Source organism: Symphodus melops (genome assembly GCF_947650265.1).
Source record: "Symphodus melops genome assembly, chromosome: 6".
Taxonomy (NCBI): domain Eukaryota; kingdom Metazoa; phylum Chordata; class Actinopteri; order Labriformes; family Labridae; genus Symphodus; species Symphodus melops.
Genome location: NC_136696.1, coordinates 165,362 through 177,490, shown reverse-complemented (window position 1 = coordinate 177,490; position 12,129 = coordinate 165,362). Strand labels below are relative to the sequence as shown.

General features: G+C 42.2%; 1 protein-coding gene across 1 annotated transcript in view; it reads left to right on the top strand.

Moving 5' to 3' along the window:
- agbl1 (AGBL carboxypeptidase 1) overlaps positions 1-9,190 on the top strand; it is a 93,881-nt gene extending 84,691 nt beyond the window's left edge. Inside the window, exons 26-28 of the mRNA XM_079345449.1 lie at positions 1,852-2,006; positions 4,853-5,097; positions 8,713-9,190. Of these exons, the coding sequence (XP_079201575.1) occupies positions 1,852-2,006; positions 4,853-5,097; positions 8,713-8,714 (402 nt within the window). The 3' untranslated portion in view covers positions 8,715-9,190. The remainder of the gene's footprint in view (positions 1-1,851; positions 2,007-4,852; positions 5,098-8,712) is intronic.
- The last annotated feature ends 2,939 nt before the right edge of the window (positions 9,191-12,129 follow it).

Genomic DNA, 12,129 nt, shown 5'->3' with positions numbered 1-12,129 from the left:
TGTATCTGCAGTGTGTGTGTATCTGCAGTGTGTGTGTATCTGCAGTGTGTGTGTATCTGCAGTGTGTGTGTATCTGCAGTGTGTGTATCTGCAGTGTGTGTGTATCTGCAGTGTGTTAGTCTGTAACTAAAGTCTCTGAGGTGGTTACAGTTCTTGCTCTGTTCAGTCTCAGTGGATGAATCAGTTAAAGCTCCTCCTCGGATTTGTCCCCCTGCCCTCTCTCCCAGACTCATCCCAATCCCACTCCACCCTGTTACCACTGCCAACCTCATACATAATTGATAAAGTTAACCCTTTACAGGGCACTCATTGAAATACTTTGACATTCAAAAATTCAACCTCATGGTGGTATTCAGGGACATAGCAGAACTGTATTTCTGTTAGAACATTTTTCAAAAATTGTAATAATTATAAACATTGACAAAGTTCAAATGCCACAATAGCAGGATCAGTGACGTAGGGAGACCTCTTCTGATTGGCTGAGTGAGGATCACATGCTTCTCGACCTTACTGAGGTGCAGAAGGGCGGCCATATGTAATGTTTGTGGAAATTACCAAAAATAGTCACTTGCCCTATAAAGGGTTAAAGGTATAAAAAATATACACTTGAATATAAGGAGCCTTCTCCCAAAGGATAAGGATCATCTTTATTGATCCCCAATGGGGAAATGTGGGTGTTAAAACAGCTCCAAAAAACAGTAAAACAGGGAATATAAACAGCATCAATAGCAAAAAAGTACTTCATTCTTTGAATGTCTCTTTGTTCATCTAAAATTTCATGAAAATAAACATTAATTATCGGTCGTATCTATAGACCTCCACTTGTTCATCCTGAGTCAACAAAATGCATATTATCTACTCTTTCCTCATTTGAACAGCCATGCAAAATTATTATTTTAGGCAACTTCAACAGCAATTGGCTAGACCGCTGCTCATCACACTAACTAGCATAAACTTAACCCAGGCAACCAGAATTCATGACCCTCAAGTCTGGTACTCTATCTGATCTGTTTTAGTGACCACTCAGCCATCTTTTGTTTGTGGAAAATGAAAACTCAGTCTTCTTGCAAAATACATTAGAATCAGACAATGCAAGAACATCAATTTAGATAACTTCATACATGATTCTGTCAAAATAAACTGGGATAGGTATCAGTTCATACCAAATGCTGAAGATGCCTGGGATTATTTTTATTCTGAACTCACAAGAATTATTGATACACATGCCCCCTGGAGGGAAGTCATGGTCAAAGGAAGACATCTGCCTTGGATCAGCTCCGATCGGATCAGTCTGTTTAAACAACGGGACAAAACTTGGAAGACATTCAGGAAAACCAAGGACCCTGTGGACTGAGACACCTACAGATCTTTAAGGAACTTATGTAAAACAAAAACACGTAATGCTAAATCAGACTTTTACAAAAAACACCTCGCAGGAAACATGCATGATCCAAAACTGTTCTGAAAAAGCATAAATAACATTCTCAATAAGTCATATAAAAACACCAGTACCCAGATTCGATGCAATAACATTATGATTCAAGAACCATCTGCTGCTGCAAACACTTTCAATCTTCACTTTACCTCCAAAGGCAACTCCCTTGTATTCGACTCACCTGTGGCATGTGAATCGCCTAATAGTTCTACTCGCAGAAGCAGTTTCTCTATTCACAAAATATTACCTGCAGAAGTGCAGCATGCAATAAATGAACTAAATGATGACTGTGGAACTGGACCAGATGGCATCGAGACTAAACTTATCAAGTTAGTATGTAACTGTTTCTGTATTAAAAGTGTGTGTGTGTGTGTGTGTGTGTGTGTGTGTGTGTGTGTGTGTGTGTGTGTGTGTAGGGTCTGCAGATAGGGAGCAGGGGGCTCCAGGAGATGGGGATGAAGTTCTGTCAGAGTCTGCTGTCCGTCACTAAAGACTCTCGAGCTCTTTACAACAAGAAACTGATCCATCACATCGACCTGGACGACAACGTCCTCGACCACAAGTCGCACAAGTAAGAACACCAGCTCACAGGTTAAAGGAAGCTCTGTCACAGGGGCAGAGAGAGTCACTGCAGTCATCCTGACACAACCCTCACAAACATGAAACACGGTTAGACAGAAGAGACACACCTGTATCAGAAGAGAGCATTCACCTCAAACAGAAATCTCATTTTCTCCTGAGTTGCTCGTATGGTTCTGTCCTGCTCTCACACAGAGTAATGTGTATCTTTTTCATTTTAAACACTTTATTAATCCCCAAGGGGGAATTTCTATTTGAAGTTATTTTGTGAAACATGAGCTGGTGGGTTCAGTGCCTTACTCAAGGGCACCTTGGCAGTGCTTGAGAAGTTGGTTAATTTATATGCTGACAAAACAGTAATCTATACATCCAACACAAAGAAATCCTTAACTGAAAAATTCACTTCAAAGCGAGTTTACCCTTGTTACAAACTGGCTTTCAACCAACAAGCTGCTGCTAAACAAAACAAATGATGCTGCATGTTGCTGAGTACCAGACACGGTGTAAGAGAAACTTGTCTTTTAACAATAGTTCATCTCTTGAACACGCCTCCTTTGGATTGATCCAACTCTCTCTGTTAAACAACACAAGTCAGAACTTCGATCCATAAACTGCTTTAAATCACAGATGAGAAAAAGAATGGTTTTGCAGATGCTATTACCAATACCTCTCCAGCTACCAGACCAACTTCAACATTTATGGTCCTCATCAGGACTCGAACCAGCGGCCCTCCGGTTCCCAACCCAAGACCCTACAGACTGAACTACAGTACCCTTAACGTTGTCGCTCTGCACACAGTGAGATAAAATCAGTGTGTCACTTCCTCTCTCTCCCAACAGACTTCCTGTGGGTCTCTACATGGCACACATGCTGACAGCTCAATAATAAATAATAATAAACACAGCCCAACTTCTATGTCTCATTACAAGCTGGCTTCCACTTATTGTCATTGGCTCAGTTGGCAGAGTTGTCGTCTCTCAAATAGAAGATCAAGGGTTTGATACCCAGCTACTGCAAGCCACATGTCTGATGTGTCCTTAAGCAAGACACTTAATCCCTTTATTTTGCAGTTTTCCATGAACAAACATACAATTGTCAAACATAGACACAAGGAAAGTAACAAAAAGAAAACATTGATCTCTAGAATAGTGCAGGCGGTGGAGTACTTTAAACTGAATTAAACCATGACGTATACACAATGACGAGGTATGAATACGCTTTAGACTACAATGCCCCAAATCCTTTTCCCATGCCTTTTTAGTTTTATCCCATGATATTGGTTTCAAGGCTCCTATCATATTGTAAATCACAGATACACGTTTCTTCTCATAAGGATCCAACTCTAGAATTGCATCTAATTCATTCTTAGGTGGTGGGAAAGGAAATGAGGGAACCTCTTTCCTGGTGAAGCTGCGTATTTGAAGAACTCTAAAATAGTGTGATCTGGATATATTGTGGTCATTTTCGAGTGTTACAAAAGAAATAAACACATTATCAGGGTATAAATCACCGAAGAATATCAAACCATTTCTGTGCCAGTATTGAAAAGCATTGTCGAACCCAGATGGAAGAAAGAAGTGGTACTGGAAAAGACCTGCTTTAAATCAAAATGTCTCCTGAACTGTAACCATATCCTAAGTGGAGCTTTGACAGCCGGGTTTGTGAACTGTGTATTACAGTTATGTGGCAGCGACGATGTGAGTGTTGGTAAAGGGTCAGATAGTAGTTCCATATGAACCCAGTCCGGACCCTGCTTATTCTCATATGTGTAAATCCAATGAGTTAGTTTTACTATGTTAGCAGCCCAATAATACCAAAGAAAGTTAGGTAGTCCCAACTCACCAGCATCTTTAGGAACCTCCAGATACATCTACACCTAGGGTTAGATTTGTTCATATAAATGAAGAGATTAGTCTATCTAACTGTTTAAATGTTTCCATAGGGATAAATATGGGGATCATCTGAAACGCATATAGAAATCTAGGTAGGACTGTCATTTTGACTATATTAATACGACCTGCTAATGAAAGTGGTAAAGTTGACCGTTTTGTTTGTTCTAATAAAGACACTTAATTCCTAATTACTGCCCCCTGTGCCAGGGTCCTGGGTCAATGTGTAAGGCTGCTTAACTTTAGTAGTCTCGTTGTGTTCTGCTTTGGAGATGACAATGAGCCATTAACAAGAGATCTGCTTTAGTCTCAAATAAGACTCCTGTGGCTCGTCTCAATCATTTCAGGAGAAACAACAAAGACATCAATGAGACATGTTTGAAACTTAAAAGAGTCTGGGATCACCATTTTGTCTCCTGAGATGCAGAAGAGAAAGCCTTGAGCAGCAAAATGTTCCTATGATGAAGCTATACTGTGTGTGTGTGTGTGTGTGTGTGTGTGTGTGTGTGTGTGTGTGTGTGTGTGATATGCACCCTCACAAACAGCCCAACTTCTCCAGCAGATGTTGGACATCAGACTGCTGATCTCTAGAGGAGAGGGAGTCGTTCAGACTGGAAGACAAACAATACAATGAAAACTTCAGAGCTGAAACTTGACGAGCTGCTCTCGTTGTTTTAAGAGGATGATAAATAACTTTGAGGCAGACGCGTCTGGTTTGCAGACCTTCTCCCTGATTGGTTTTGAGATGATCTTGAAGAACATGCTGTTTAGATTTATTTGTGTCTGAGTGTCTAATAATGTATTTTTGTGTGTTTTGCTGCTCATTGTTTGTATGAAACTATTAATTGTGCTGCTGCCCTGTGTTGGCCAGGATATTTTTAGAAAGAGACATTTAAAGAGCTTCAGTCCAGGTTAAATGAATAAATAATCTCTGTGCTCTCTCCTGAAGCTGCTTCGAGGACGACGAGCCCCCGTGTGTGGAGGAGATCGAGTTCTCCACAGACTGTCCGCCTCTACAAGGTGATGATCTGGATTCAGATGTTAACAGAAACATGGCAGACACTAAGGAAGATGAAGAGGATGAAGATGGACATAGAGGAAACAAACATGGACAGTCACAGATGAAGAGCTGCCTGTTCCCTCATCGGACCAGACAGTCATCCATCGAAACACTCAGCGAGAAGAGAAACACATGTAATGGTGTTAGCATCACCAGCGCACAGATCATCAGCTAAACCAGAGTGATCAAAAATATTCTCTAAAAACTAACAAAAAGAGGGGATGTTTTTATCAAAGAACTACAAACAGACATTTTTATCAAAGAACTACAAACACACAGAGACATTTTTAAGCTGCATGTGCTAACACAACATGGTTTATGCTACATGCTATCATATGTAGCTTATAGTTTATGCTACATGCTATCATATGTAGCTTATGGTTTGTGCTACATGAGACATAAGCATCTTATGGTTTATGCTACATGCTATCATGTAGAGCTTATGGTTTATGTTACATGCTATCATATGTAGCTTATAGTTTATGCTACATGCTATCATGTAGAGCTTATGGTTTATGTTACATGCTATCATATGTAGCTTATGGTTTGTGCTACATGCAGACATAAGCATCTTATGGTTTGTGCTACATGCTATCATGTAGAGCATATGGTTTATGTTACATGCTATCATATGTAGCTTATGGTTTGTGCTACATGCTAACATAAGCATCTTTTGGTTTATGCTACATGCTATCATATGTAGCTTATGGTTTATGCTACATGCTATCATATGAAGCTTATGGTTTGTGCTACATGCCAACATAAGCATCTCTTGGTTTATGCTACATGCTATCATATGTAGCTTATGGTTTGTGCTACATGCTATCATAGGGTGACCAGATTTCTAAAGCGAAAATCTGTGACATTTTTCGTGTGGTGGTCAAAATTCAAATTTCATAATTATGAATATAATAACTCGGTCAATTCCGTGTTTTTGTACCAAGTATTTCGTTTGTATTAAAGTAAGAATACCCCCAAAGGGTTCAGTAGTCCTGCTAGTTATTAGTAGTTTAGTAGTAATTAATTAAAGAATTATATTAAATTAGTAATGAAAGCAACTCTGTTAAGGCAGTATAATTTATATCTGCACCATTCAACATTAGAGCATTACTCTCCTCTTCTGCTCTTTTCCAAACCCTCTCTTTCCTTACTCATCCCTCTCTGTACACTCTGATATTCTACAACAGGGCAACATAAAGTGATATTATTGTCATCTCACTGTTATATTTCCGGCATTTATTTAAAAATAGCCTTTATTGTAGAGGGGACGGTGGATAGGGGTCGGAGGGAGGGAGAGTGGAGGGGGGGGCATGCGGTGGGGGCGCCACGGGCCGGACGAGAACCCGGGCCATCCGCACGAAGACTGTAGCTTCAATACATAGGGACGTGCACAGTGCCACTGCACCAGCGGCACCCCCAGCTCACTGTTATCTTAATGACACATTAGGCTACATGTTCACCAACAACACCAGTGATAGTTTGGTGCTCACCTTAGAGCGGTCTCTCAACTGCTGTGATTCAGCACCAGGACAGCAAGTAAACAATTTTCCCGAGTTGAACATCAGAATGTCAATAGTAATGCTGCCCTCTCGATGGTGAAGCTCCGCTCTCATATTGGTTGTCCAAGATGGAAGAAGGGAAAAACAGATGCAACTGAGCAATTTGGCAACTTACATGCAACTTTTTTTTCGCTCCCATTCAATTCGAGGACATTCCAGGGACAGCTTTTAACTGGGGTCAGGGCAGCCTAATCGGGGACGTCTGGTCACCCTATGCTATCATATGCAGCTTTTAGTTTATGCTACATGCTAACATAAGTACCTTATGTTTTATGCTACATGCTAACATAAGTATCTTATGGTTTATGCTACATGCTAAAAAATGTAGCTTATGGTTTATGCTACATGCTAAAACATGTAGCTTATGGTTTATGCTACATGCTAAAACATGTAGCTTATGGTTTATGCTATGGGTTTGAATCAGCAGTGTCTTTCTTCCACCTGTGGGGAGGTTTGTTTTGTTGTGTACTTTGTTCATTATTATTTTATATTCAGCAATATTTAATCATGACGTGTTTAAGCACTCACACTCTGATCCTAGCTAACAGGTCCTCAGACTGGACCTGTTCCTGATCCTAGCTAACAGGTCCTCAGACTGGGACCTGTTCCTGATCCTAGCTAACAGGTCCTCAGACTGGACCTGGTCCTGATCCTAGCTAAAAGGTCCTCAGACTGGACCTGTTCCTGATCTTAGCCAACAGGTCCTCAGACTGGGACCTGGTCCTGATCCTAGCTAACAGGTCCTCAGTCTGGACCTGTTCCTGATCCTAGCCAACAGGTCCTCAGACTGGACCTGGTCCTGATCCTAGCTAACAGGTCGTCAGACTGGGACCTAGTCCTGATCCTAGCTAACAGGTCCTCAGACTGGACCTGGTCCTGATCCTAGCTAAAAGGTCCTCAGACTGGAACCTGGTCCTGAGCCGAGCTAACAGGTCATCAGACTGGGACCTGGTCCTGATCCTAGCTAACAGGTCCTCAGACTGGACCTGGTCCTTATCCTAGCTAACAGGTCCTCAGACTGGGACCTGGTCCTGATCCTAGCTAACAGGTCCTCAGACTGGAACCTGGTCCTGACACGACCTAACATGTCATCAGACAGGAATTGGTCCTGATCCTAGTTAACAGGTCCTCAGACAGGGCTTGGTCCTGATCCTAGTTAACAGGTCCTCAGACTGGAACCTGGTCCTGATCCTAGCTAACAGGTCCTCAGACTGGGACCTGGTCCTGATCCTAGCTAACAGGTCCTCAGACTGGACCTGGTCCTGATCCTAGCTAAAAGGTCCTCAGACTGGAACCTGGTCCTGAGCTGAGCTAACAGGTCATCAGACTGGACCTGGTCCTGATCCTAGCTAACAGGTCCTCAGACTGGGACCTGGTCCTGATCCTAGCTAACAGGTCCTCAGACTGGACCTGGTCCTGATCCTAGCTAAAAGGTCCTCAGACTGGACCTGGTCCTGATCCTAGCTAAAAGGTCCTCAGACTGGACCTGGTCCTGATCCTAGCTAAAAGGTCCTCAGACTGGACCTGGTCCTGATCCTAGCTAAAAGGTCCTCAGACTGGAACCTGGTCCTGAGCTGAGCTAACAGGTCATCAGACTGGACCTGGTCCTGATCCTAGCTAACAGGTCCTCAGACTGGAACCTGGTCCTGACCCGAGCTAACATGTCACCAGACAGGACTTGGTCCTGATCCTAGTTAACAGGTCCTCAGACTGGGACCTGGTCCTGATCCTAGCTAACAGGTCCTCAGACTGGACCTAGTCCTGATCCTAGCTAACAGGTCCTCAGACTGGGACCTGGTCCTGATCCTAGCTAACAGGTCCTCAGACTGGACCTGGTCCTGATCCTAGCTAAAAGGTCCTCAGACTGGAACCTGGTCCTGAGCCGAGCTAACAGGTCATCAGACTGGACCTGGTCCTGATCCTAGCTAACAGGTCCTCAGACTGGACCTGGTTCTGATCCTAGCTAAAAGGTCCTCAGACTGGAACCTGGTCCTGAGCCGAGCTAACAGGTCATCAGACTGGACCTGGTCCTGATCCTTTTTTTCTTAACGTGAGTGTTGACTTTGTGAGCGTCCAATCAGAGGAAGGCGAGCTGCGAGATATGGAAGTCATGGTTACCAACCAAGAATAAAAGAAAATGAATGTCTTTGTCTGTTTCCATTTGGTTTTTGTGTCCTGTCTCCTCCTCAGAGAGTTGCAGGTGCTGCTGCCTGAATCAGATGTCTTCATAGTGATGTATCCTGATGAGCTGTAAACCTGGACTCATTCCTCCGTGTCGTGGAACCCCCTCAGACCTCTCACTTTTTCATGTAGTGTGAAAATGTCACCAGCAGAAGTCACTGTAGTCACTGTACTGTGGATGAAGCTAGCGTTAGCCTTCATCATGATGCTGTCACATCGTACAAACATCAGTTTGTGAATGAATCAGTCTGATCAGCTTTCTATGAACCCTGAACTCTTAAAGCCTGAATGAATGAACTCACATTTACCTGAATCACATCACAAAGTCACACTGAAGATATTCTATCATCTTCTTCATCAAATTCAACATATTCATTCTTTCTTGTCTCTTCAGTAACTTGAATGTTCAAACCCTGTCACACACAGATTTATGCTTTTATGTGTTTGTTCAAATAACACTGACAGAGTTCCTCTGAACCCTGTAAAGCCCAAACCAATAAATAATTGACAGAAAATTCAAATTCTTTGAAACTGCAGTCTTTATTGGTCCTTCTTAACAAACAAGAAAAGTTTTGAAATATGAATTTACATATAGGAGTTTTAATTTGTATCATATTTGATACAATGGGTCACAATGCTCAAAGATTATTTTTTTTCTTAAACCAAAAATACACAACAATTTCAGTTTTCAACACTTCAATCTAAAACACATGCACACAAAAAAAACTGATTATGGGGATTTTTTTCTTTGAATTGGTCAGTTTTAGTGAAAATCAGTAAACAAAACAAAGTTGCTATCAACCATACCATTGCAACACCAGTCTATGCACCAAACTCACCATCAGTTATCATGATACAGCAAGTTGCATCATCTATTTTTTTGCAATAATATAATGTAATTTCAACATTTAATTAGTTTACTTGAAAAATAAAAGGACTGTATATTGACTGATTTTATTTATAATGCATGAACTACAATAACATGACTGATTTAGACTCACATGGCCTTATACAGCCACTGTATCACATTTAATACATCATTTTTAACACGGTGTAACTAAGCCATAGATGATGAAAGATTTAGTAACTTCACATTGCATAAACCCAGTAACTGTTCCTATTGATGTTTCACACTAAATGGTTTTTGGCAAAGCTCTTCTGCAAAAACCGAGTGTGTCCACATCAAGGTATACACCTTGATCACATCTTCATTAATGGCAGTGTTGTGGTCTCCAGTGAGCAGATTACTGCCCTCTGTTGGATTATCAGTGTACTGCATGTATATCGTTATATACATCTGGGTTTTCAGGAAAAAAGATGGTCACACTGCTGGTGTGGAGGGTTTGAAAACTCATGTATGAGATATGAAACATGAATGAGCTCACTGAGATGAGACAGCAGCTTGTTTTTAAGCTTTCATATCAATAAGTCACAATCAGCCTCAGCTGCTGCTCTCACACTCTACATGGGGACATTTGTCCCTGTGCTGTCCTCATGTACTTTCTGTGCACTTGGCCTGCGTCATGGCGTGCACCATCAGTGCTGCAGCGATCATGGTCGGGCTGCACAAGCTGCTCACTTATTGGATGAATTTCATTGTAAGGGGGGGTTGAACCTCACACACACAATATGTGTGACAAAGTGCAGGCTGATGGGCCACTACGTTTGAACAACAGACGCTCTGTAATAATGATTTGATTCCTTCCACAGAGGAGGAGTGAGTTCTACGCACGACCTCATGAAAACCACCACAATCTTTAAAACACAGAAGGAATGTTTCTGTTGGTTTCATTCAAGCACAGCAGTGTCAGCTGCTCTGTGTGTTTCAGCTCTGTGTGTTTCAGCTCTGTGTGTTTCAGCTCTGTGTGTTTCAGCTCTGTGTGTATATCAGCTCTGTGTGTTTCAGCTCTGTGTATCAGCTCTGTGTGTATCAGCTCTGTGTGTATATCAGCTCTGTGTGTTTCAGCTCTGTGTGTATCAGCTCTGTGTGTTTCAGCTCTGTGTGTATCAGCTCTGTGTGTTTCAGCTCTGTGTGTTTCAGCTCTGTGTGTATCAGCTCTGTGTGTTTCAGCTCTGTGTGTTTCAGCTCTGTGTGTATCAGCTCTGTGTGTTTCAGCTCTGTGTGTTTCAGCTCTGTGTGTATCAGCTCTGTGTATATCAGCTCTGTGTGTTTCAGCTCTGTGTGTTTCAGCTCTGTGTATATCAGCTCTGTGTATATCAGCTCTGTGTGTTTCAGCTCTGTGTGTTTCAGCTCTGTGTATATCAGCTCTGTGTGTTTCAGCTCTGTGTGTATATCAGCTCTGTGTGTTTCAGCTCTGTGTGTATATCAGCTCTGTGTGTTTCAGCTCTGTGTGTATATCAGCTCTGTGTGTTTCAGCTCTGTGTGTATATCAGCTCTGTGTATATCAGCTCTGTGTATATCAGCTCTGTGTGTATATCAGCTCTGTGTGTTTCAGCTCTGTGTGTTTCAGCTCTGTGTATATCAGCTCTGTGTGTTTCAGCTCTGTGTATATCAGCTCTGTGTGTATCAGCTCTGTGTGTTTCAGCTCTGTGTGTATCAGCTCTGTGTGTTTCAGCTCTGTGTATATCAGCTCTGTGTATATCAGCTCTGTGTGTTTCAGCTCTGTGTGTTTCAGCTCTGTGTGTTTCAGCTCTGTGTATATCAGCTCTGTGTGTTTCAGCTCTGTGTATATCAGCTCTGTGTGTTTCAGCTCTGTGTATATCAGCTCTGTGTGTGTATCAGCTCTGTGTGTGTATCAGCTCTGTGTGTTTCAGCTCTGTGTGTGTTTCAGCTCTGTGTGTTTCAGCTCTCTGTGTGTTTCAGCTCTGTGTATATCAGCTCTGTGTGTGTATCAGCTCTGTGTGTGTTTCAGCTCTGTGTGTTTCAGCTCTGTGTGTGTATCAGCTCTGTGTGTGTTTCAGCTCTGTGTGTGTATCAGCTCTGTGTGTTTCAGCTCTCTGTGTGTTTCAGCTCTGTGTGTTTCAGCTCTCTGTGTGTTTCAGCTCTCTGTGTGTTTCAGCTCTGTGTGTTTCAGCTCTCTGTGTGTTTCAGCTCTGTGTGTTTCAGCTCTGTGTATATCAGCTCTGTGTATATCAGCTCTGTGTGTATATCAGCTCTGTGTGTTTCAGCTCTGTGTATATCAGCTCTGTGTATATCAGCTCTGTGTATATCAGCTCTGTGTGTTTCAGCTCTGTGTGTTTCAGCTCTGTGTATATCAGCTCTGTGTGTTTCAGCTCTGTGTGTTTCAGCTCTGTGTATATCAGCTCTGTGTGTATATCAGCTCTGTGTATATCAGCTCTGTGTATATCAGCTCTGTGTATATCAGCTCTGTGTGTATCAGCTCTGTGTGTTTCAGCTCTGTGTGTTTCAGCTCTGTGTATATCAGCTCTGTGTATATCAGCTCTGTGTGTTTCAGCTCTGTGTGT